Source organism: Agelaius tricolor, unplaced genomic scaffold (assembly GCF_023055355.1).
Source record: "Agelaius tricolor isolate 1412-34295 unplaced genomic scaffold, bAgeTri1.0.p SCAF_6, whole genome shotgun sequence".
Taxonomy (NCBI): Eukaryota; Metazoa; Chordata; class Aves; order Passeriformes; family Icteridae; genus Agelaius; species Agelaius tricolor.
Genome location: NW_027269266.1, coordinates 4,569,342 through 4,597,064, shown reverse-complemented (window position 1 = coordinate 4,597,064; position 27,723 = coordinate 4,569,342). Strand labels below are relative to the sequence as shown.

Sequence of the window (27,723 nt, the reverse complement as noted above, 5' to 3'; positions counted from 1 at the left end):
TAAAGATGTTAACAGCTTTTATTTCACTGGTGCAAGGCCCATGTGTCACCCACCACTCACCAACAGCAAAACAAAACATCATCTCCTAAAAAACAGTTTCAGAAAATTCAAAACAAAGGAACAGTGGCTATAATAAACTTCATACAATACTGTAAATCACTTTGCATCATCCAAACATGAACAGATCCATTTCTATCATACATGGCTTATTTTTTTCTCCAAAAAAATATACCAGCACTGATCCAATACATGCCTCACACCTGGAAATGCATAACACCATTCCAATGACATTGACAGCTGTTCATGCTTAGAACTAGTCATCAATTCACCCTACCAATATCATAAAATACAAAATGGTATGAAAACCTACATTTACAAAGTACTTTCCCAATCCTGCAATCTATTCCATTTGGGTAGGTACCTGTATCCATTCCAGCTCCCCTAAAGGCAATGTGGTATTTAGTGCTCCATTGCTAAAGGTTTGATTGCAAACTCAGGGCACAAGTGGGAAAGGTTTAGATCTTTCCACAAGCAGTAAAACACTGCCTTATTCTTCAAGATTCAGTTTCAGTAGTATTTGCACAACCTCCTAAATCGAGACTTACCTATTTTCAATTACCTCACATTTAGGAAGAAAGAAGGAAAGGCTCTGAGAAGTCAGCAGAGAAATGGCTCGTACTGAAATGACTTGGGGCTGTAAGCTGTGCTTTAGTGCACAATTGTGATCCAAATGCCTCAGAGTTAACCACATCTTGTTTCAGTATTTACAGTATCTGCTGCCTTCCTCTGCACTGCAAGAGTTTCTTCACCAGCACAGTATCAGAGATCTTATTTCCACTGGATGAGCATTATGACATGACTCCAAAAACGGGATTATGACGACAAATACTAGGGCCATACTCTTCATAGTCCTTCTTGGTGTGACATACTTGGAAAAACTCTGGCTATAAAAATATAAAACAAATCCCCCCAAAAGCATAAGAATGTAAGCAAAAAAAAACAACAAATAAATAACATCTTGGCATTTCTTTAGATTGCAGCTTTACGACATTGTATTACATTTTGAAATATAAAAAAATGAGAAATATTAGGATATGAATACAACTAATCAAGAGAAGTTTTTCTGGTCATAAGACCAGAATACTTTTAAATACAGCAGTAAGAAATCCCACTTGGCAGACAGCAATTGCTCCCATTTTCCTGTATTTGCTTCTCTCTTGCAATTCTTCTCTCAATTTAAGACCATTGATTTGGATTCTATATTCCTGAAGTCCTAACTAATCTCTAGTGATGATTAAAGAATAAAGGCACTATATTGGAAATATCATATCAAAGCTACTTTAGAATTATGTCAACTCCTGACATCCTTACTTGAGCAAAGCTCCCATTTGCCCTGTACAAATTTTACCGAGATAAAACTTGGGTAAGGATTCCAGAATGTAACACTGGCTGTCACAACAAAAAAGTTTAGAACTTAGTACTCAGATCAAATACACCCAGAATTCAACATGCAATAAAAATTAAGAATAACTTTGATGGAGACTTACTGTTGAAGCCAGCATGGAACCTCCAAACCAAACTGCATAACGCTGCATGTGATGTGTTATCACTTGAACTTCCACTGGTTTGGGCTAAGGAAAACAGTTCATATTTAGTTGGTTTTCAAACTTAACATGGTCAGAACCAGACACCTTCAGCCCTGCATTCACATCATTTATTACTCAGATATGCTCCCCCTAGGAGACCAAGTCATAAAACTCTTCATGATAACTATGATGAAGGACACAAAGTTAAATCCCTCTTGCCTAATGCTGACACATCTCCTAGAGGGAAAACCCGAACTGCTCACAGTAATTTTATAAAGAGATGCCATCACTGCAAGGCTACCAGTGTGCTTTTAACAACACATAAACAAATCCTACTGACTTTACAGCATATTTTCACTAGTGGGGTGAATACTTTCAAATTGATTTCTGTCATTAGTCATGTAATAAAAGCACTTGAAACACACACTCACTTTTATCCGACCACCACTGAGCTCCTCGCTGAGCCGCAGTCTCGCATCCACCACTCTCTTCAAATCCCTCTGCAGTCGTCGTCCAAAGTCCCTGAACATGGTGGAGCCTCCTGAGAGGACCACATTCTGTGCAGAAATTAAACACACACTCTGTAAATCCATCTTTAAGCAAGTTTCCCAACAGCCAGCACTGCAGAGGTGACTGAATTTCAGCATCATTAGGAAGCTGACAAAGTAGGTAGAAGCCTTTCAGCACCCTCCAAATCACAGGAACTTCATGGCTCCCCTACTTTTCTCCTTTAAATACAATTATGTAGAATGGGTTATTACAAAGGAGGATTCCATTAAAAAATAAGCTTGTACTCTACATACACAAAGCAGCAGAAATAAGACACTACATCAAGAAGTTTCTCTAGGGATGCTCACAGCAAGCAGTTTTAACCCTGACACTAAATAAGGCTCAAGCCTCATCATATTACATAGGTACAAGAGCTACAAAATTATCTAGAACTCTATTTTCTTTTTTAATTTCCAGAGTTCTTCAAAAAGGCACCACATCTTCACAGAGAAAGGTATGATGCCTCTTCCCTTGCTTCTCTGGTATTACTCAGTTTTCAGAGCACAACCAAATGCCTCTCAGCCTGAACTTGTATTTGGATTCTAAACAGACATTTTAAAATTTCCCATCCCTAATTCTGACATTGTTGCAGCATCCCAGACTAACACAGGAGTAATTTCAAGGTGGGGGATTCAAAATAGGACCCCTAGAACATAACATTGGTGGCAGCAAAAATGCATTTTATGATCAGAAAAAAGAACTCGACAAAACTTCACATGTGCCTTTGCACAGTGCTAAAACCTTTGACACACGTCCACAAGGAACTTAGATCAGGAGTTCATTGTACACAGGTCCAAGGATTATGTCTCAGTACCATTTTTTGACACTGCAGAGCAAGACTATGCACATAATGAAAGAATCCCTGACCCACTGTTTTCAGCCTGCACATGGATCTAAAGAGTCAAAGATATGCATAATAAGTGTTCAGACTTGCAGGGTGCAGAAATGCTTGGATTTTAAGCAACAAATTATCAGGGAAATCTTGTTTGTACCTTGTAAAGTGAGAAGAAAGCTGTTTGTTTTTCATGAGAAAAAAAAATCCCTGCACATCATTAAACCATTACAGTACGAAAAACTCATTTCTTCACAGCTTCAGATTATCTACAGTATAAAAGAATGCATAACAAGGCAGGTGTGCTTTAAAGAAAAAAGCACAAGTCTCAGTAACATTAATGAAACATTTCCAAAAGGAAAAGAGGAGGACAGAGAAGATGAAAGGAACCAGAAATCACAGCTGATCCTAAAGTTAAAGCAGGAGAGAAGATTCCCCCTACTCTCCCCACACACAAGAACATCTCTTCCCCTGCATCAAAGTGGTCATGCACTCCATTTGGGAAAAGGAAATTGCTAATGGGCAAAAAAAGACAACAACCAACCTGAGTGATGAAATAGCAATTAAAAAGATGTCATCAGAAAATATTACCTGGAGATAATGAAGTTGGCAAAGAACATGAAAGCAATAATTCTATTCTAAGCAAATTAAACTTCAAGCATGCTCCACAAAGTGGACAATGCTATCACTAAAAATAGATTCCAGAATAAACCAAACAATAATTTTTCTAATACATCCAAGACCAATTCGTGTAACTACAGAGTTAGCAGCATCACTGAGAGGATCTTTCCACCTAGTTATCACTCCAGGGTTACAGGCTAAGAAGTTACATCTTCTTCAAATTTTGACTATTCAAGTACTTCTACACACTGAAATCAGTCCAACAATAACACTGCCCAAGGAGATCAAAGGCACCAAGGCACAAATGTTGAAAAGATGAGTCACCTCATTATCACCTATCTGGACCAGCCAGACTAAGCAAAACTCTGGATATAAGTAACTAGGCAACACCAACTGCATTTAGAAGATGTTTAATTATACACTTACAGTTCCCCTGCTCCCTGCACTACTGTCAGTGCCAGACCAATCCATGCTAACTCTTTAGCAGAAGACTTGTCATGCAGCCTTCAGCAAGTTCTCAACTCAGCAAGTCAGCTCAGAAGCCAGGTACTCCCCACTTTCAATGAAAGCAGAATCCATATCCATTCCAAACCCCTCAAACACCACCTTACAAAGGACACAATAAAGGTAAAATGGTCAGATTAAAATAAACAAAAACAAACCCCAAAAAACAACCAAGGGGGCACCACCCACCTCCCTCCACCCTGACCTCTTAAATATCTTCTCTAGACTAAATCTGAGTAATTCCAATAACTACTTAAAAACTATAAAAATAAAGCATGCTAAACACATCTGTGGAGGAAGCTCACTAGTGATGTTTAGGTTTTCAGCCTTTCAGAGAATCCTCTGGCCTCCCAGAAAAAGACATCAAAGAAGTTAGGCTTTAAGTATCTGTTTCCAGCTGATTCCTTTAAAGAAGACTTCTTCTGATCTTACTCTGCTCAAACACACTTCAGCTGGTTTAAGAGCTCCAAGCAGCCCACATGTTTCTCAGCTAACACCAATTATCATACCTGCTGATGGAAAGAACCTCCAGCTGGTTTCACTTTTATGTGAAACGTTCAGCTAACTAGCTGAACATTTAAGTTGTTTTGAAATAATGTGTTCCCTTAGCAGAGAGGGACAAAGCTCTTCCACACACCTGAAAAAGTTAACCACAGCAAGCAAATAAATGGAAATAGGCTGTTTCTGGAAGAAGAGCAAGGAGTGGATACCAATCACAGAATCATTAAGAATGGAAGAGACCTCAAAGATCATCAAGATCACTTCAGAGGGTTTGCAAGAAATTCCTCCCTTCTCATCTGTACCTTTTGCTTCTCTTATGAACTCTGTGGTACTGAGTTTCTCCTTGCACCATTTCTGATATTATGCCTGTACAATGTAACACTGCAGAGATACAAAATTACCCAACAAAGCAACCCAGCTCCTGCAACAGAAATCTCTGACTAAATCAAACTCACTTAAAAATTCCAAAGAGTGAAATTAGCTCCTGAAGAACTCAGCACTACCAAACACAAGGTGCTGATCTGGTTTGAGCATCTTCACACTGCTCTGTGGTGTGAGCACACTCTCAGCTGGACACAGCAGACGTTGCAGCACCAAACTGAAAAGCATCTCCTGCTTTTCTGGCAAGTAAGAACAACACATCCCATTTTCCTTTCTTTCCAGCTGACAGCCTAAATTAAAGTTAACATGACGTGACCAGACCACCAGAGACGTGTAATGAGATCAATATATGACTGTTAATAAAAAATTATTATGGGTAAAACCAGGAAGGTTCACAAGCTGAAGCCAAGCACTTCATTAGCAAGTGAATCAATTAAGCTACATGTCTCTGTAATTTGGTAAAAACAGGGTACTATTTGCCAACACAGTATGGAAAGTATAAGGATAAATATTGTTCATACCAAACAATAAATATAGCACAAAAAAGTACATTTATTGTGAGAAACACTATTTTTAAAGTACATTTACTTCTAATAATAAAGAAATAATTTCTTTTTCCTTAAAATCATGAATTTAATGTTCATTTCACATTTCAAGTCACAGCAAGAAATTTCAGCATGACTCATGGTGGTTCCATTCTGCAGAAATCTGCCTCAGACACAAAAGGAACCAGAAAATCCTGCAGATGCACTGAGCTATTGTTAAACCAACTAGCAGGAGTAATCTTACAAATTTATTTACAGCTGTGATGGGAATAAGCAGGGCTTCTGCTCAGTACTCCTGTGCTACAATGACAGAGTTAATTTAATCTCTTGGGGCTTTCATTAAAATACTGCAGGAATGCTGCAGTATTCAGCAGGAATGCTCCTCCTTTCCCATGTCCTGCCATGGTGCCAGCAGATGCCATGGCCTGGCAGTCTCTCCACTCTTCCCTCACCCCAGAGCCTCTCCAGTGTGCTCTGGGTCAGTAACAGGGAATTTCTGTGGTGCTGGAGCACAGGCAGCAAAGCCAGTCCTACAGTGCCATCTACCCACCACGCTGTGCAGCTGGAGCTCCTCTCACACCAAGGGCTTCTGTTTACCAGCAAATGAAGTCAGAAGTGCTATCAGGGGGTTTTTACCACCCAGTTTGTCTCTGCACCCAGGACCTGTCCAGTGTTTGAGGACAGGCTCTTGTGGGTTTGGCAGTTTAACTTGCTGAATGAACACTGACACAACAAGGGCAGCCCAAGTCTTAAATGTGGCAAGGAGCTTGAATTCATAATTTCACTAAGTTTTCATTTTGAGAGAGACTAATCTGAGTCCACAACAGCTGCACACCCAGCTAAGTCACCTTCTCTAAGGAAAAGAGCCCATTTGTCAAAATCTTCTCTCCATGCACCTGTGTTTCCATGGAAAAACCTCGATAATCCATCTCCAATAAAACACCAAACTTACCAATATCCTACAGTCCCTCACCTCATGCACAATTTTAAACTCAAGAAGTTGGCTTAGAAGCTTGAGGTCAAGGATGTTGTAATTTCATTCAGTATGATCTGAATCATGAATGTTTAAGCATGCTTGGCTAGGACCTTTCAGAGGAATTTCTGACAGAATTTACCTGGCTTCAGATGTCATTCATCTTATATTCTTTCTTTCAGGTACTTGTGCTAAAAACACAGCAGAGAAAAGCAGAAAAAAAATCAATTGCTGGGACAGTCAGTGGCCCTACACTTCTATCCTTTGTACTGGGAGAAGGCAAGGACCTCAGAACTTAATACTGTTCTCATTTAACTCTGGAAGTACCAGGGGAGAGACTCTGGATAAGGAACAAGAAAGATCAAGTAGAGTATGGAATAAAAGGGACAGTTTCTGAATCTGTTACTAACAAAAATACTATTTATTAGAATAGCAAGCAGCTTTTAAAACTTTTCAAAGCCCTTTGTCCACCTCTGAAGTTATTGTAACTACATTCAGGAGGAGACTGTTTTTGACACTAAACACCAAAAACTCATAGCCTAACTGACCAATGTTAAGACAAGTTTCAGAGCACTTTCAGGTTGAAAAGAAACTTTTAAATACCAGCAAGTGATGAAAACATTCCAGACCAGCATCTGCTGTGGCTGTACCACAGGAGCAGATGCTCATCACTGATCCAAGCTGGGGGTGCAGTAGTTATACAGAATTTACTGGTGTGCTCACAAGAACCTGAAAGCTGGGGAAGGGTCTCATTTTTGTGCAGACCACAGCCCCCATCATGCTACTGCACTCTCCCTGTAATTTCTCTCCATTTCTGAGAGATCAGTTATACCATGTAGTCATATAAGTACAAGAAAAGGTTGTAGAACAGTGTTTTAAGAAAAAAGGAAGCTAAGAAATTCTCAAAAAAAAAAAAACCTATAGATGAACTATACACATTCTTCCCAGAGAACACTAAGGGTGATGGAATGTCTCACTGAGCCCCACAAATGCAGAATTTTAGCTGCATGCAGGATGTGTTATTTTTCAGTGGAATTCAAAACATAGGAATTGTCAACGTAGCCAGGATGCCAAATTGTTTCATCCATATGGTTAAGATCCAAAAATTATCTCCTCTGTCAATTCTCATTTCATTTGAGCACTCATTTTAAATTTCAGTTTGCTTTCTGAAGCTTTGGTCTTGCAAAAATAAAAAAAATTAAAGAATAATCCCACCAAAACCCACCTCATTTCTTCAAATTTCAATGCAAGTCCCCTGGTTTCAAACCCATATCTATTTTTTTCTGTTTTGCAGAAAGCAATTCATCCCAAGCAATCCAGATCTCTCAACTCTATGTTGGAGAATACAAATCAGTTTTTCCAAGCAATCACATTAAGATGATGTAATCATGGGAATTAGAGAGTGCATTGCTGGCAATCATTATACAATTAAAAAAGGCTTCATCATGTGTGAAAGGATGTTTGTGCTTGGTATTGAACAGCTGCAGGTTATGGGATCTTGTGGAGGCACAGAGAAGCTGACTTCAGTTGTGGGATGGATTTCTAAGGGTGCATCTCCCCCTCTCCAGGCCCCAGTGGGATGTGAGAAATGCTCATTAGGCCTCAGCCCTGACAAACTGCACTTGGACCAAGCCCTTCTGGAGCTTAACAGAAACACTGTCTGTTCCCACAACTAACAGGTGCAAAGTGAGAACCTGTCTTTTAACAAACAGCCTTGGAAACTTTTTTCTTACCCAAATAACAACTCAAGTGAAATAATATTTCTGTTATTAAACTTCCAAAGAACCTTACCAACTCAAATTGTGGCCAGGATGGGAAAGTACTGTGATTAAAGCCCACTCTCTACTGGTCCTGTAAATAGCAGTTCAAAGTGGAATTCTTTTGAGCTCTCAATTCCCAGAAAATAAGGGGCTCATGAGTATGTCTCAAACACCAATAACTAAATGGCTGTGGAGCCAACCAAGGACTGTTGGTAACAGCAGACAAGAATTGCTGGTAATAACCAGGGACTACTGGTATTAACACACTGTGAGAAAGAAGAGGATTTGGCTGGAGAAGAGGGGCCAGGCACACATAGGGCTTTTGTCCATGAGAACAAACCACAACACAGTACAAGGAATGAGTGGGAGGAAAGTGGCATGCACTACAGGGTGGGAATGCTGCCACCTAAAGTCCCCAAAGCCCCCCAGCCCATTTCCAGAAAGGCCTGAAAGAACAGACTGCACATGGTAACTAATTTACATGGAAAGCAAGAAACCTGTATTTGGGGCAGAGAAACCTCTCCATAAAAAGGTGTCCCCACCCCAAGCCCAGGGGTGCCCCCAGGACATGTCATTGGCCAGACTGATGTAGTTGGATCAACACTGAAACCAGGACTGGTGCTTCCTCTTTCTCTCTTTTTTTCTTTAATTCATTTCTCCCTCTTTAATTCCTGTCTTCCCTTTCACCCTACCCCTTTACCCAAAACCTACTGCTGTGTGCTTAGGTAGCAGGTCAGGGACTAACAGACCAATTTCCATGCCAAGTGTGTCATTTATCAATAAAACTTTCAGACTCTCTGACTTTTGTAATTTCCAATGAGCATTCACAAATCTTAGATGCTTTCTTCCCTTGAGGCTGGGTTGTCACAGATCTGGCTAAAGTCTTATCAAGGTTCTGCTGGTCCAAAGATCAACATGAGGTAAGATAACTGGCCTGGTGAGAGAGATGTTGATCAGATTAGGAAACAGGGATACTGCCAGTAAAACTCAGAAATACCATAGGACATCAAAAGATGGGCTATGGAACAATGATTCAAAGGCTACATCCCACATAAAACCTGCAATAAGGATACTCTTGGGTATTTTCTGCAGTAACACTGAGGAAGAATCCAAATACATTTGATGGAAACTCAGTTCCAAAGCACAGGCCCTTGGCTGGCCACCACTCAGCACCATGGGAAGTGAAACCTGATAAACCTCAGAGAGGAAGTATGAGTGGAATATTTCTGCATCCATACACTGTTTTATCCATGAGAACAAGGGATGCTCATCCCTTTGAAGTGACCTTGCTTAAAGAAGATAGCAGTTATTACCATTAATAACTACTGACATCTCTCAGTACATTGCACAGGTAACTGTGAAACATTATTTTAATTCAGCAAGTATAATGAAAAACAGAAAAAAGGAAAAACAAAGCTTCAATCAGTGGCAAGCCAAGTGAAAGTTATTTGTCTACTGATTATGATGAGGCAGAAGTAACTTGACATCAAATTTTAAACACCATTTTCTAATCACTACCAAACCTACCCCTACCAAGCAAAGAAACTGCTCTGAGGAAGCTTTGGTCTTTCAGATAAAAAGCAGAGACCCCTAAGCACAACCACACATTAAGGGGTTCCTAAACTCTGCTGCTACCTAAGCTTGAAGTCTTTGAAGACATCTACTGCATAACTGACATATTAATCTGTCAGGCAGTTCAACTTCCCCTTTTATCCTGCCCCACAGATCTGCTCTGCAGTGCTACATCTCATTCTAGATTACACAGAGTGTTTACCAGGCAAGGAGAAGAGACTGTAAAAATTTAATAGTTCAAAATTATCCTGAGACATGACTTAGTTGGAAACTTAATGTTAATTCTACCAGGTGAGGAACACTACCACCTTTTACATGAGCAGACACATCTCTGCATGCTATAGCTTTATGCTGTTATTTCCAAAATTGTGCTGCTCCTGCACAAGCTTAAAAAGAGAACCATGGGATGTGGGATGTGCTGCCAATACAGACAAAGCTTGCCATGGACTATGCATGTCAGTACCTTACTTTTCACTCCATAAAGAATCAGGAACTGAAAGTACTCTCTGGACTACACCCTAGGGTTAAGCAGGTTTAAGTTGGCCTAATTGTTCTCTCCTTAAATATTTTCAGTTTTCTTGTACTTTATAAGTGATGCAGTACTGACTACACTGCAGACAATGGGCAGGTACAATATAAGACTATGAAAAAAATATTGGAAACCACCACTTAATAAATCAGGGGAAGGAGGGTAGTGAGAGGAGTAACACCACAGGATAACCCTTGAAATAAGCAAAACTAGAAGTCCTTCATGCCCAAGAATTCACTTTACAAATGTCAGATACAAATAACATCCTTCTGCCACAGCTCCTCAGGGACAATACTTACCTGTGTATTGAGCCTTTACAGAAACTTTTCTTTCAAAACTAAAAAGCAGCAAGTATCTAGTGGCATTCAGAAGTGGCACTTTGTTTAATTTCTATCCAAAGTTCACGTTTCTCATCATGGAGAAACTGGTAGCCATGCACATGCTGCTGATACAATGCTGGTATTTATTCCTAATAAGAATGTGGTTTTTGTTGATGGAGTGACAAAATTATTTTTTTGTTTTTTAAAAAGGAAATAAGTGTAGAAGTTTTTATTTTTAATTAGGTGAAAAGACATTTTATAGGATTTAGGATTTTATTTCAAACTTAAGGACAGTTAATTGGAAAGGAGCTAAAAAGTTTTGTTTGTGTAATTTATTAGAAGAAGAAGAGAACAAAGAAACTAATTGTTTTTGTGAGGTGTTTTACCAGGGGCAAGGAACTCTTGCACCTGGCTTGGTTTTTCTTTGTAAAGAGTTTTGTTATTTGCCTTTTATTAAAACCTTTTTGTTTCCAACACTACTGTCACTGACATATTTTATGAAAAACTCTTTTGCCAGGATTTCCTTTCCTGGGAAGCTTCAGCTTCTCCATGTTTTGCTCCTCTGGAATGTGATTTGGAGAATTGTTTACCCAGCATGTGAATTGTTTTTAATTAATGGCCAATGACAGCCAGCTGTATCAGACTCTCTGAGTCTGTGACAAGATTTCATTATTCATTCCTTTCTAGCTTTCTGATGTGTCCTTTCTCTTTCTTTAGTATAGTTTTAATATATCATTTTCTTTTAATATAATATAATGTCATAAAATAGTAAATCAGCCTTCTGAAACATGGAGTCAAGATTCTCATCTCTCACCTCGTCCTGGGGACCCTCAGACACCACCACACACTAGCACAAAACCCATCCTGGTAATTTTAATGCCTTCTAAAGTAGCTGAGCTATCTTGAGTGTGAAATCTATCTCCAAAAGCTTGTGAGACCTAGCTTGAAGAGACTCTTATTTCAATTCCTGAAATAAATGAGATGAGTCCTACAAGGGAAAGGCCATACCTTGTATAACGGCCGCCGGACGTCAATGGGACAGTTCTGTATCACTTCATCCACTACATCCGAAATGGACTCCATGAAATCAGGGTTGGCAAACTAAAGATGAAACAGAACAGGCATTAGATTTTTTCATCCAAAGAACAGAGAAATTAAAAATGCAGAAATAAGACTGTGGAGAGACCTTATAATAGGGGACGACTGGGAGTTTCAAGTCTTGCTCACAATTTATTCTACATTAAAATAAACATTTCTCTGCAAGGGAAATGAGAATTTCTTTTTTCTGCTAGGAAAATCAGATTCTCTTCCTTGGTCAGAAATTCACTGTTTACAACTGATGCACTATGCACTTTTATTGCCAGCAAGATGAGTTTGAGTTTCCCTGCAATATTAAACACACTGTTACCACTCACTGGGGTTCTGCCTTTCCTTTCAAGTGAGATTAGAAACACCAATGGGCAAATCAGAATGTTTCCCTGCAAAAAGATTTTAATGCTACTAAAACACTTCAGTTAAATTCCCACCAAAAAGTCAGATTTCTTTTCCCAAGCCCAGGAAGTATCTAATGTTCAAAAAAGCATAAATAGCCTAAGATTTTGAGTGAAAGCCCCTATCAATGCAAACATGAACACAATGCTAATGTAAATTTCTGCATTTATAAAACTAGAGAGTTAAGAGTTGCTAATGCTAGAAAATAATCTAGTGGAAATTTTCCACTTAAAACTTAACATAAGCTTTAAAGTAAAGAACTGGTAATAGCCCATAGTTTTCTTCCTTTCAGAGGGTAAACTCTACAAAATTTAATTAATTACCAATACATAATAATATATTATTGTAGATGTATTATAAGCTTTAGTGTAGAAGTATGTGGGATTTAAATTCAAAACAAGATGAAGTATCTACATGGATGAACAAGTAACAACTGTCAAGCATAACAAGTATACACTGAACTGAGAAAAAATTAGCAAAGGAAGTTGGCTCAGAGCTCAGGAGCACTAAGAATGATGGGAGCAGTTCCCAAGAATTCAAACTAACTTCCACAGTAAGAATGAATCATGCAAGAAGCAAAAAAAAATGAAGCCACATAAACCAAAAGAGAAGCTGCTGCACACTGAGTTTTCCTCTGAATGAACTACAGCCTGAAAACTCCTGAGCTCTCCATAAAGATATTGAAAAAACAACAGGGAAAAAGGAATAAATAGGAATGAAAGTTAGGGTATAACATCATCCCAGAACAGGGATAACAGAACTGAATGTAAAATTGCAGTCTGCCTGCCAACATGATATGGTTGGAGAATGGCAAATAAAATCTCTAATTTAAAAAGTAGAGAAATAATCTGGATAGCCACAAACCCCAAGACCTAACTCCAGGAGTATTAAAGACTTCAGAACAAATCCTGTAAACTGAAAATAGGAAAAGATTACAAGACAGCTTTACCAAAGGCAGCTTTTACCTAGCTAAGCTGCTACCCTTTCAAGTGAGGAGTTAATGAAACACAACAAGAAATTCTCTTTGGATGCAGTACACATCATCTATTTCTCTTGTCTATGAAGTCAGTTCAGGTTTGGGTGGTTTTTTCAATACAGCATCAAGAAACTACCAAGAAATAAAAAAAAATGGAAATTGGTCCTTTATCCCATTCCCAACAGTCTTTTTAGAGCCTATGGAATGAGAAAATCTTGAAATGATGTCTAACATGGGATTCAGTACTTCTCTGTTAAATCACATTGGTAAACAGCAGGGAAGAAAAACTATTTAGAGATTTAATATTGGCAGAAGATCAGATGGCTACAAACTGACCAAAGAAGATTACAGCTGGAATACAGACAAAAGGTAGCAGAAAGAAGCTTTTTAATATTCTTCCAAAGGAGGAGGGTAGAAAAAGGGAAGCTTCGCCAGTATTGATGTGGATTTTAATAAAACCTTTTAACAGTATTACAGACTATGGGTGCCTGAATAAGTTCAATTAAGTGTGCAGGAATGGAAAGGACCTGTATTAAAACCTGACTCCTTCCTCTCAACAACATCCTGGAACTCACTCAAACTGAACTATCAAAAACCAGAGAGATGAGGTACAGTAATCTTTCCCAGAATTGTACATACTACTTATGACCACACCAAGAGAGATTTCAATAGACTTCCTTCAAGGATAAATTTATCATCCATGCCTTACAAACTGACTCAGTATCAAAAGTCTGTATCCAATATTTAGAATATCATCAATGCCATGCTTAGTAGTGCCCAAAGGGACTGGCAGCATACAAAGTATAAAGGCAGACTTGTTTAAAATGATGCTGAAAGAGGAAAATGCTATACAAAAACTGTGAAATGAAACAATTACTTCCCAAGCTGAGATTGAAACAGGAACAGAAGAAGATGTTTTAAACGTTAGACTGGACACCACACAAACACTTTTCTGCTGTGCTGACGTTACCTGTGAGTGCACCTGGCTGTGTTCAGGAGACTCACTGGCCCCTCGCTGCCACGGGATGGCGCCCAGGCACCGGGAATGGCACAAGTGAGCACAGACCCGTTCCCTGCTCTTACCTCGGGGTGGAAGAAGATTTCTGGCCCGAGGAACCTCTCGTAACCAACATCTATAACAAACTTGGTTTTGTTGATGGCGTTGATGCCCGTGTATTGTTTGATCCACCTGCGAGAGTCCCCGTCGTACTTGGCAAATTCCTTCACTATGTCGGGGCAAATGTAACAGTATTTCTCCTGGTAAGAAACACCAGGTGTTAAAAATAGCTGACATCATTAGTACATCAGTGAATTAAAGTGCAACACAATCAGAAAAGAAAAATGTGAGCATTGTTACAGATGGAGCTGTTCAAGGGACTTTCCCACCCAAATCACTACTGAAGCTTCAGCCCCTCAAGGCACGAGGCCCATTTGCTTCCAAAGGGCTGCACACGCTGACTCAGCTACATTTGCCTCTCCCAAAATGAAAACATCACCAACAATAAAGAATTTCAAGGGCAAGCTTTCACTGCAAGAGCAGGCCTACACAATCACCCTACTTCTTTTTTTTTTTTTTAAGTTCTATTACAAAGCAAATTTTAAACAACTCCAAAGTTGAAATGCTGATTTAAGCTGCAGAACATACTCACTCCAAACAGCCTAGCATGAATATTTTCTTTCTCTTTCTCCTTCCCCCACACTTGATTGGATAAACCAGCAGAAGCTGGTGTAATTGTAATACACTGCCGACATCTGCATTTTTAAGAGAGCCACTGGCAACTTGCTAGAGCCAAAAAATTAGCTCACAGAGATTTACTATGTATTTATTAAGAGATAAAGGAGGATGTACCTTTATGGCTTTTGCTGTCTCCAGAGATTGTTCAGGAGGAATTCCAACCTCCCTTTCCCTTAGAAGCTGTTGAATAAAGTAAGTAATATCTCTACCTGCAATAGGAATATGTTTGATGCAACTTCCAATTACATAGCCTTCTGCCTATGTAGGAGGAGAGGAAAAGACATATTTAAGGGGAAAACTTACTGTGTATCAATAATTAACATTCATTTTTATAATACTCTGATTTTCTATTAAAAGTAAAATCTTGAAACTTCAAAATCACTCTAAAAATGTGCACCCCACCGCAAAGTGAATGTAATTTTTAAAGACCTTGATTACCACATATAAACAGATATTGACTATCTAATAGATACACAAGTGATAAACACATCAGTCACATCTGTGTATATTAATCAGATCTGATGGTTCCTTTATGATATCATCAGAAAAGCAAACATAATATAGATAAACCACCTGTGTTCTGTTTGAGAGCGAAAAATTAATAGAAAAAAGTATAAAATTAAATTTCTCAGATAAGAAAAATCACATAGGAACAGAGAAAACACAGACAGAAGTAGGATCTTACAATAAGCACAACAAAAATAAGAAATCTACTTGCTGAATCTTTTTTAGGATGCATTTACTGCAAACACTGGTATTGCTGAGCCACATTATTTCTTCCCTTGCTTTTTTTTACACTTTTCAGAGTTTCACGTAGTAAATGCTGTTTGTTCTCAGCACTGCCCATATGACAAAACACTGAGAAGATCAAGTTAACACCAAAATGCCAAGATGAAGTTAAAGGGAATCAAATTTTCATTTCTAATATGTCTGATCATTCAAGGACACAGAATGGTTCAAAAAATACACAAAATTACATCAATGGATGCCAGTATGTACAGATAACTGTATTTTTAACATCCTCACATAAACTGATGAGATTGATGATGTGTAAGAACAGGTACTTATAAAAATTTGTAGTTGTTTCCATATAAGCAGAGTGGAAACAATAAAATACAATACATTATATAAAAAGCACACATTACCAGGTATATTAAACAGTTGAAATGCAGGGTGCCTCTTTAATTCAGAGGCAGAGGCACAACCCAAAAAAGTTAGGCACAACCCAAATAAGTTAGGATATTTCTTGTAAAGACACTCTTGGCATGCAGGAGACAAACCCATGATAATCATTGATATTGAAGAGAACTGAGGCATCACAGTAACAGAAGGTAAGGTTTTACAGAGAAATAGCCTTTTAAAAGCTGGATTGGTGGTTTCTTACTGTGACTTTCCTGTAGTCTGCAAGCTGAATTAATACATAATCAAATACATACTTTTGCAAGGAAAGCAGTCTCAGCCAACACTAAAAATTTAAAAATAAGGTTTCATTTGGTGCTTCTTATTTAAATGTATAGTGAACAAACCCTGTCCAAAGCAGTGCTGATTTCAAAGTGCATCCTGCTCCTTACCACAGGGATGACGTGGGTCACTCCGTCACCGCTGTCGATGACAATCCCAGTCAGAGTCCTCTCCCCAACCTGCCGTGACGTCCAGGAGGCAGCCAAGGCCAACACTGCCTACAGCACAGAGAGTTTAGATTTAGAAGCAGGCAGAGTGTTCTAATTTGCACTACCAAAAAGTACAGTTTCAAACATTTTACACACGTGCCTACGAAAGACCAAAACACTGCAGTTGTTTTCTACTTTACAAGAACAAATTCACTTTGTTCACCTGCACAGCAATGTAAAGTCCTGGGATGTTAAATGATTCAAACATGATTTCTGCAAGATATTCTCTGTTTTCTGGTGTGTTCAGCGGAGGCTCTGTCTGCAAAAACAAAGAGTTTTGAAAAAGCACCTCGATAGGATCCTGCCTTGATTAGTTCGGTATCAAGCCAATCAAACTTTTGGTAATCAAACTTTTAGAATCCTCAGTGCTCTCAAAAATTTTCAAACAGAATTTAAACAGTGTGTGAAGCTTTTCAAAAGCAGCAGCTGACCTGCAGTAGCCTGCATCACAAAATTAACAGAATATAGTTATAATGTAGCTTTAAAGATTAGTATTCTCCTCCCAACCCAAACCCTGTCATTGCTAGACAAATAAGACATACAAAGAAAAATCCTCAAGCAGAGCTCCTTGTGCTTGGAATGGTATTTGGTTTTCCTCTTACAAAACTATTTCCTTCCCAGGCCTCATTAACTCACCATTAAAAAATAGTGATCCTCAGGCTCAGCTCGAAGGTACTTAAAGATGACTTGTTCCATGAACCTCTCCATGAGGTCCCAGTCCTCAACAATCCCATGTCGGATAGGCCACTGCAAGAGCAGAACTTGTCAGCACTGGCTCATGCAAGGACAAAGAAACCCAGCAGCAGGAACAGTCTGACACCTCATCTCACAGGAATCTCACCAAGCTCATCCTGACTTGAATTCAGAGGCACAATTCAAATTTACCTCCTGCTCCCAGCTACTTCCAAGCCCAATTCTACCTTGCAGGACTAGCAACCAGAATCCAGACTCTATCCCTGTTAGTCTGTTGCAGAACTGTGGTTTTTAACCTCTTTTTGTATAAATTTTATCACTTAAAAAGTTGAGAAGCATACTTGGCTTCAATATGCCTTTCCATATTACAAAAAGAAATAAAGGCCATATAGGCTATATATTTTTCATCTAAAATTTCTGGCAGGGATGATGTTTACATTTTGTTCAACATTAAGAACACAGCTGACATTTAAGTAACACAGAAGGATGTATAAAATATGATTTTTTTCCACACAGTTCATAAGCCAATAACGTTTTGTAAGTACAAGAAGTCCTTTACTAGGGTATGGAAAATATGATTCACAGAAAAGCTGCATTGAAGACAGCCCTTCACAAAACAATTGCGACTTTCCCTGAAGCAAAAGTATCCAACACATTTCCCAGTTTGTGTGCCATGTTAAAAGGGTACACTTTTAGCAAGAATTTAAATATTCAGTGTATATGACTATTTTCATAACTCAGAATTTTGAAAACTGAACAGCTGCAGTGTATCAATGAATATTTACACAAACACCAACCACACAAGACAGCACTAGTAAAACAGATATCTAAAAAAGGGTAAAGCCATGAACCAAATCATGCAGTTCTTAAAAAGCAATAAAAATACTTTACAAAAAATGCAAACGTGTTTTGAATGACTATCCAGAAGTCCTAGAACATTTTATCATAAAAATCTGAGACTTGGGAAAGGCTGTCAAAGTCTCCTGAATGCTCACCTTTGTAGCATAGGTAGGTTTATCTATGGCTTCATCTCCTATGAAAAAGTCCAGATCATCAACACCTTTCATCACCCTCCTTTGAGCCTGGTCCCCCACTTTGGCTGACTCTCGGATTGCAATACCTTAAAATAAACCCAAAAAACAAATCAAAACAAAATTAAAACAGTTAAATACCAAGTGATGAATGTTTATTTACTTAAGGATTCTTTTCCAGAAATAAAAATTGGGATATAAAAAGTAGAAATCATATAAGTGATCTACTGACAAGCCAATAGAGCCAAGTTCATTCTCACTGCATCCTGCAGGATTCTGGTCACCCATCCCTCATTATTGTACCTAATAAATCACAGAAAATACTGAAAATGCATTTTGTTGCAGACTACAGCAGTCACTAAACCCATACAAGTGCATCATTCCAGTAAGCAACATGATTTTCTGAGTTCCAACTCTAGAACAAAGACCAAGAACACAGGAGAAGAAGAAAATAAACTGTGTATTCAAAAATAAGTATTGGAGTCATTATCCTGGTTGGTGAGAAAGAGGAAAGAGGGAGGGGAGAAATCAATTTGCAGGGCTACAGAGAAATCTCTGGAGACACTTATGCTTCCCATTAGCAGCCTTCAACTATCACTAAAATTATTAGATGATGGCTGCTGTAGGCAAGAAGATGAGACAGCAAAAATCAAATCTGGGGCAAGCTAAAAATAAAAATGGAATGAAGTACTGCTAATGTAACCTTGTTTATATAGTTTTCTTTTAATGGGTCATAATTAGGGTCTAAATAACATATAGCAGAGTAGGCAGGCATCATCCACAAACACACCAAATACTACTAGCACCAAAAAATGACTCACAGGCAAACAATTCTTTTGCAAAAATATCTACCCCCAACAGGTTTATAGTTGTATAAAACAGCAGTTACACCAAAATCACAGGAAATCCCTCCTATCCCATTTCTTTAAAATAAGACATTCAAATCTTTACCAGTGGTTTAGGTTTCAAATTTTACAATACTTAAAACAGTGAGACTGTAAGCAGTACTGCAGCTATACCTGGTGAAGAACTGTGTCCCCTTCACTCCTTTGGCTACCAATTACCTTTATAACTTCCTTATCTTTATACTTTCTCCCATGAGTAGCTACAAGGTAGTCTAGATGCATTAATAAGTAGTTAATTGGCAAAGTTTACAAAAAGTAAAAAGCAGTGTTTAACATAAATGGAGGTAACAGATGTCATTATAGATGTAAATACATAGTACTACTATTTATACATCTGTATATATATATATATACAGCATTTCAGAAAAACTATGAAGATGTCAATTAAAATCAAGAACACCAGAAAAGTATAATATTTTAAACAACTTTAACACACACAAAAAAATTAAAGAGTAAATCTGTTCAACAAAAGCATGTTAAATGTGCAAGAACATTTTAATTGGTAAACACACACCCAAAAGGAACATTTTCTAATAGGAACAACTTTTTTGTATATTAAACTGTCTACAGTCCCAGACAATGTAAATAAGGCAGACACCACCTGCACTTTAGTACTTAATTTGATTGGGAGCCTTCCCCCAGATTATCCAGGCTGTAACCATGGTGTCAGGTAGACAGGAGGTAAATTGCATTCTGTCTACTCAAGAGTCCTGGCCAAAAAATAATGGAGATAAAAAGGAAATTGGACTGGAGTTCTCTTCATCTTTGTCATAGCAACCAAGAGCTGGTTTAATGAGCAACAGTCCTAGCTAACTGCAGACAAGGAGCTCTGTTTAGCTACACTCCAGCCAAGGATGCTAACAGGGTGAATATCACTTCCCAGATGGACACAGGACTATGAGGGCTGAGTTGGGAGTTGGAAGCATGTCATTTAATCCTCAAAGTGCTCAGTGACAGCAGTGTATGTTACAATTTGGAGGGACAAAAAAAAATCAACTCACATGATGGGATAATGAACTGAGGTTCTGTATTTCCTGCATAGCCAAGCTTCGTATACCTAGGGGGGAAAAAAAATATCACCAGGTCATTAGATGCACTTAGATGCAAAAACATGAAGAAAAAAATACTTTCAATTCACTCCACTTCTTAAAGTAAAGGTGAAACATGCATCACATGCCATGTCGATATTTTCTGGGTTATGCTTTCAAGCATCATCCTACTGAAAAGAAAACTCAAAGTGGGAAACATTTTAAGTGTTAATTTATTTTTCACACAACTTCAGCTCATGGATTTTGCTAGTGTTATTCATAACTATCAAGTCTGAAAACTCAACTCTTACTTTTTCCATCTTGTTGACCAGCTATGACAAAGGACAGGCAGGTCACATTGCACTCTTTGGGAAAAATTAGGGCCACATAGATTTTACCCTTCAGTTACCATGACCAAAGAGAGCCTTAGACTTGACATATTTGTTTAATATTCTCAAATACAGGAAAATGAGAAATAATACAGTATCACAAGTATAAACCACAGGAGAGAACTCTTGTTACAATCCTGATACAATTCCCTTTCAGGCCTTGAACAAACCACTCACTTTGTCACAGGTATATTATCTGTGTGTGATAAAAGACAAATACTACACCAAAGCAAGCCTGCACTGATGAAATGCTTTAGAAATGGGCAGCAGATGGTACAAAGCATTGATCATTTCTTTCAATGTACATATAAGATCTATTTTAAACAATTAAAGGCTTGAGAGGAAAGAAGGGGGAAACAAAAAAAGTAAAGAGATTTTTACATAAAACCTAAAATTTTCTACAGGTGTTAGCGACTGCAAGCTACTCCAGGTCTTTAACAACTAGAAATAAATAACATCCCAGACTGTGAAAAACAGCTCTATTTCCTAAGGAAAAAAAAAAAAAAAAAGAAAAAACCTACAATGACCAATGACAACAAAACCCACATCAGAAACTGTTAAAAGAAAAACCAACCCAACTAAATTGATTGCATGCTTGCAGAGACTGATGTCATTCTTGAGTATTGCCATTAGTTTGAAACAAAGTACAGCAGTAGCAGGATTTGAGGGAATCAGCATTGTTCACATCATTTTTACACAAAAACCATAAAGCCATGATATTCTTAAATGAGACCAATCCCAGTTTAGGTCCTAAAGTGAATTTAAAGTCTTTGTCTGCATCCTACTTTCAGTATTTGCAAATAATATTATGCCACAGCCAAAGAAGAGGTTTGCATCTTCATTAGCAGCTTGAAAAGTAGGTTCCTCTTTACAGAGTATTTGGTATAAAAATAGTCATTAAGGATCACAGTTTTCTTAGATAAAGGAATTAATCTAAATTGAATTATCAATGACCTTGGACTTAAATATTTATATTTCAACTTCTCTTCAAAGCTATAGCTTCAATAGACTTCAAACAATAGTTAAAAAGCCATTCCCCCAAGGCTAAAAAGACAAGGACTGTGTTTTGCAGGCAAGGGTTTGTTGGGTTTTTAATCATCATTATAGACATATGCTTTCAGTCTAATCCAAATTGTTTATGCACACTTCCTGTGGCTCTCAGAAAAACATAATCAGGATGTTAAATCACACTGACTGTAAAGGAGGACATTACTAGTAGGAGTTCTTTTTATGATTATTATTGCATAGATTCCTCAGATTTTAGAATGAGGCCTACCTAGGGAATATTGTTAAAACATAACAAGCAACAACAGGAATTCCACTGGGATTTAAGAGCAGTACAGGCCATTTCCTCTTATTTCTCTCTCTGAAATGAATCATGACTAAATGAACATAATGAAAACCAAGGAAAGCATTTTTATTTGTTTAAAAGACCTAGTTTCAAGACTTAGAAATGACAATTAGGCAGAAACATCATGAAAAAAAGCCTTTCAAGCCTCAGGGACAAAAACCAAAGGCAATACACATACATATATATACTTTTCATACAATTTTTATATATCTGTGTATATGAATAAACTAAAAGGTTCCTGCAGTCTAACCAGAACTCATTTCTTAAAGTAAAGTCTGGCCAAGAGGTGAGTTCAGTTTGCCATCTTTTCCCCCTCAACACACATGCTCAACTCACACCCACTCACAGTATTAAAAAAAGAAAACACTCTCTAAAAGTCAATTTGGGCTACCAGTCTGCAAGAGCTTCACCTTCCCTCTCCAGAATGGATCAGGTCCCCCTGCCAGGGTCATTTGTAAAGTTACCAAACCCCTACAGCTCAGTATTTTACAGATTCATTTTTAACCTGGGTTAATTCTCCTACTAAAATACTACCAAATAAGTTTATCTCTCAGTATCATGAAAAAAATTCTCTTCAAAGAATTAATCTCACAGAAGGTAACATATGGAAAGATTTCTATTGCATGTCATTAATCCATGAAAGACCAATATTAAAACAAAGAGAATAACTAAATTCTCAGTTCAATGGTGAAGCAAATAAGCAGAAAAACAAAATGTGTTAAAAAAGAAAATCCACTTAGGATCATACAAGAGACAGACTGGAACAAGCAGCCACATTTCAGGCGTTCTTGACAAAACCAAATGGAAGGGAAACTCAAAATTTCTCCCAAGACCACTCAGGAAGAGAAGGAAAATAGATTATGCATTTGTGCAGCTCTTTGCTCTCCAGGAGCCTCAGGACATGGCAGACTTGGTCCCAGATCTCTGTTGTGCCCAGCAGGACCCAAACTCCTTCCACCTCTCAAGGGTACATTAAAATGTTTGGATGTCCCATTTCCAGCACCTCCTACAGAAAATACTCCCTTCCCTACATGATATTTAAATATTTACTGAACAGAAAAGCTCTGGACTTGAACAGTTACAGAGGGTACCTGGTCTCCAGTCCCTTCTCCAATGAATATTTAAGCATCTAAAACACAGTTTTCTTTCTCCTGGGTTACAGCCTAGCAGACTAATGGTAATGCAACATCTTGTGATCTGTAAAATTACAGAGACAGCTGTAGTGGAATGTGTAGATAATCAGTATTCCAACTTAATTTCATTAAAAGCAGCAATTTGTTGCCAGTGAGAGAGGAACCTACTGGAAACAGGCCAAAATATAGGATACTGCACTAAAAATTAGCAGAAAGCTGATCCAATAGACTAAGGCTATTTCATGCAAGGAGATTTGGAGGACTAGACATTTTGTTTTAAATCTCTGGAAATTACATGTTGTTGAAACAAGCAATTTCTAAAAATAGTGTGGTCTCTTCCATACTGTTTTGACCAGGTGAAGAGCTTGTACACAAACCAGTTTCACAAACCTTTGCATGAGGATTGGTCATCCTAACCCTGCTCTCTTCTGAGGTCCCACCAAGATGGAAAGATGGAAGAACTTAAATCAAAAATTGACTCCAAAGATGTACAAATGGACTGCACTTGGAAGCAGATGCTGCACCCTCAGCCACTTTAGAGAGAAGAGATTTGTTTAGGAAAATTCTTCCCAAAGCATGAGAACAAATCACAAACTCAAGCAGTTGCTTTATCCATCTGAAAACACAAGACATCCAATTTTTCCCTGTACAAGTATGCAAAAGAGCAAAGCCCAAATGTGACCATTTTAGCATTTGATCACTCTCTATTGCTTTTTTGGTCCACATCTTTAAAACCAGGTGTTACATTCGCACAAAAAACTTCTGAAAAGATAAATATGAAGTGACTAAAAATAGCAGAATGCTTTGAGAAAGTCCTGTAAACAAACAAATAGCCTCTGTAAATAGAACACTTTCCCTGACAGCTAAGAGGCTGAATAACCAGGCTGCTGCTGCCAGAACACCTGTGATGCCAGGCTGCCATAGCAGACTCTATTATCATTATTACAAGCATGGCTGAGGAACTTGCAACACGAGTTCTCCATGAAGATTTGGAAAAGCACTTTTGAAATCAAGGGATGGGAATAAAGAAGACATGAAGGAGAAAATATCAAATAGGAAAAAAAAAAAATCTATTTTGTCTGCACAATTTACCCAAGAGCTTTTCAAAAGCAGCCACTATAAGAATAAAGAGTACAGTAGAGCCATTGGGTTTCTTGAGAAAGTCAAGCACTTTGCAGGACTGAAGCCTGTGATTATAAACAACAGTTAATTAACTCAAGTTCCTTAGACCCAGAACAGCAATTACAATAATGCCTGTTCACAAATATAGTAAGAGAGAGGAAACATAGCATGTTCTGAGGCTCCAGCTATCTTTAATAGCAACATCATCAAAAAACACCTTGAGCTTCAAGTTTTAAGATCCAGTCCAGCTTACTTCTCCCAGAAATCAAGTATTTAAACTCATGTGTAAGACTTTGCCCAAGTACTTTCTCTTTACTAAAAAGGAATGGCTTCAATAAAGTACACCCAAACCAGAAGCACTCCTCAATCTACAAATACACTGAATAGGGGTATTTTAAGATACCTTTGTTTTGCTCACCCACCTACTACTGTTCTGATGTCCCACAGCTAAATGCCAATTAATAAAACTGGTTATGAAGTCTAATGCTATTTAAAACAGCAACACAAAAAGGCCTGGTAGTCCTAAGAAACTAAAAATAGCATGCCCTTCTCCACAAAAAGAGTGACAGCAATGTGTAAACTGATCACAAGGAGAATCTCACGCAGAGAAAATCAAGATGTAGTGCATCAAAACTGCACTCTGTCATTTGCAAATACTGATGGAAAAGAGTATAGCAAATTATTAACTATTTCTGCAAGATTTGTGAATAAAGAGTGAGCAGTTTATGGCAAAGGAAATTCAAGTCATCTACATCCAATAGACTAAAGGAACATTATCCTGTCCTCTATAAAAATATGTTTCTCACTGAAGGTTTGTAAGTATTTTTTATACACCTGTTCTTACTTTTTTTTGAGGAATTCTGGCATTTACAGGACTGAGGCATGTGGCTGGAAATTACAGTAAATTAAGCCAGTCTCCTTATGCACAAAACAACAATAAAACCATTCTTTTAACAATTTTCTTTAAATCCCTTACATGAAAAAAAAAAGATAGATTAGTGGCTGGACAGAATACCTCATTCAGTACCAGAGATTTAAGGAGAAAAGTATTTTATATATGCAATGTCCCACAGTGCATATACCTTTCCCTTTCTGCTATGCTCTTCCCAATTTTTCATCTGAAAGCCCTTTCATGAATAATTTGAATGAATTGTTTGAAGCTTGTAACCCAAAGCAGACTCATTCTAACAATAAGAAGGTTTTCAGCCCACACAGAGGAAAATTTCAGAGACTGTGTATCAATGAGTCAAGCTACTTCTTCTGGCTGCTTTTGTTCAGACTCGTTTTATCCTGAATTCTGCAAGACAACTTATTTCACATTCAGTAGTCCCTTTGCTGAAAAGTCTTCCATTTTTGAGTGCCCTCCAACATAGTCAAGCACAAGTCCCACCAGCAGAGATATGTTGTCTCCTGTGGATCAAGATCACTTGGAGGCATTGAAAAACAAACGTGCATCACTTGGGGACTATCCAAACTTTTCCTGAAACAAAACAATATACATGTCCCTCCCCCACAAAACCCATCAGCTTTACCCATGCAAGCACTAAATAGATTTTAGAAATTCTACTTCAATTATTATTTCTTTGAAAGGGCACAATAAGCAATGTCCTATCCTTATTTATTTTGTGCAACTGTTGGCCAGCAATATCTACTGCTAGTGCAACACTGGAATTACTCCACAAACTGAAAGCCAAGGGGGTCTCCTGCAAAAGGCAGCTTTGGCATTTAATGCATTTTCTCAGTTTTACAGTTTCTACTGTACCCTTTTTAAAGGATCCACCCAGACCTCCCATTTCTCTCTAAACTATCAAGTAGTAATCCTGTAATATCAACAGATCTGTGGAGAACAGATATTTACAATATCTTCAGCAAATAGATAGAAAAAACCTGGAAAACTACCAAGAAGTATCTAAAGAGCAAGCAGAATTAGACACAAGGTAGAACCTGGTCTCTATTCTACTTCCAAAGTCTCCAGCTGTGAACTCCAGTATTCCTCACTGAGGGAGCAGACCTGGTTTCTGGCAAGCTAAAGTACAAGCAGAAACAGGCAAAGATTTCTAAAACTTTCATGACAGTTTAATACATATTTCAAAATGTGACACACTTTTTCAGGAGAAGGCAATGTGGCACCACAGCACTGGAAAGTGCTTCCTGTGGTTACCTAGGGATTGGGGTTTCTTGATTTGGTTGGATTAGTCTGGGGTTTGGTTTTGTAGATATTGTTCCGTTCAGGAAATTTTAAAGATAACTTTCCAAGTATTAAAGAAATTAAAATAGTGTTGCAAATTCCCTGCAGAGGAAAGGCTGAATTAATGCAATCAGTGAGACTGACAAGTAAAGCTACTGCACGAATAGTTACTCATGGACCGGTGCTTCACTTCCTCTCCTAGGAGCTGTCTGTAACTGTTGGGCCAAAGGAAAGGTATTCATTAGCAAAAACGCACCACATATTCAGTATTACAGCTGAATTACAGCTCCCTCTGACACCTCCCCCGCTAAGGCACAGCAGGACTGGATGCTGAATATCCATTCAGGTCTTCTCTAGCACAGAGAGGTAGGACAGAGCCGCTCCTGAAACGCCTCCCAAGCACAGCCTATGCAATTCAGAGTCACTCCTGCCCTCAAAGACTTGAGTTACAAAACTTGTGGTGTGGTTAAGTATGGAATAAATCTCACACTGATCAGAGAAAGGTGAAGGGATGACCCAATGACCGAGCGCATCACTGGAGCAAGGCAGCGCGCTCCCACCTCAGCCGAAAATGCTAAAATTGGGAACGGCTGGTTTCAAACGGGGAAAGGAGGCAGGAGCCCGCTCTGAGAGCGGCCCGGGGCAGGGAGCTGGGCGAGCTGGGCTCCGTGTCCAGGCACGGCACGGCACCGACAGGATTGCCCCCGGCTCGGGCACCTCCGTGAGCCTCCCCAGGCATCGCCTCTGGACCGCTCAGTGCGGGCTCCTGGCTCCTCTCCCCTTCTGAAACCAGCCGTCCCCAATTTTAGCACTTGCATCATGCAATACTTCACAGCCAGAGGACACAAACGAACACGGGTCCCGAGAGAGAGGCGAAGAGGGCACACAGAAACACGCACGGCGGGGACACGGCAGGGCTGCCCCGCTCCGCGCTCCGGCGGGATGGAAGGGCAGGAGGGGCAGAGGGAGGACGAGAGCGATGGGCACCAGCCCGCTGAAGGCCGGAGGGGAGAGAAACCTTCAGCAAGCCCAGAGGCCACCGGGACACACGGCAGCAGCGCGGCCCCGTGCGAGGAGCGCTCGCCGGCAGCGGGAGGCAGCGGAGGGGCGCGGCGCGGAGACACCCCCCCCTCGTCCCCAGCACGGGCACCGGCAGCCGGTCTCCCCTGCCCGCACTCACCCGGTGCCGCCGTCGATCACGCAGGGCGGCAGGCAGCTCGCCATGCTGCGGGGCCGACACTGCGGGCCCTACGCCACCATCCGGGCGGCCGCCGGCTCCCCCGGCGCGGGCTCCATGCGGGCGGGCCCGCAGCGGCCGCCGCCAGCGCCGCCCCCCGC

At 39.2% G+C, this 27,723-nt stretch overlaps 1 protein-coding gene across 2 annotated transcripts; it reads right to left on the bottom strand.

The window, feature by feature from the left end:
• Window positions 1-27,723, bottom strand: ACTR3B (actin related protein 3B). Of its 2 annotated transcripts, none has more exons than XM_071428570.1 (12): window positions 27,566-27,723; window positions 20,176-20,231; window positions 18,234-18,358; window positions 17,182-17,292; window positions 16,709-16,804; window positions 16,447-16,554; window positions 14,990-15,133; window positions 14,224-14,397; window positions 11,682-11,774; window positions 2,018-2,143; window positions 1,548-1,631; window positions 1-944 (listed from the first exon to the last, which is right to left on the bottom strand). In XM_071428570.1, exons 1-12 carry the CDS (start codon window positions 27,607-27,609, stop codon window positions 849-851), a joined length of 1,257 nt encoding a protein of 418 aa, XP_071284671.1. In that variant the 5' UTR covers window positions 27,610-27,723; the 3' UTR covers window positions 1-848. The 2 variants fall into 2 exon arrangements, with proteins under 2 accessions (XP_071284671.1, XP_071284672.1); XM_071428571.1 differs by having other exon boundaries at window positions 1-940.

Coding starts and splice junctions, on each gene's coding strand:
- ACTR3B (XM_071428571.1), bottom strand. CDS start 27,609: ATGGCGAGCTGCCTGCCGCCCTGCGTGATCGACGGCGGCACCGG. Junction 11,775..14,223: donor AAATCTTCTTCCACCCCGAG/GTAAGAGCAGGG, acceptor TTTCATCTTTAG/TTTGCCAACCCTGATTTCAT. Junction 1,632..2,017: donor TCAGTGGTGGTCGGATAAAA/GTGAGTGTGTGT, acceptor TGTTTTCCTTAG/CCCAAACCAGTGGAAGTTCA.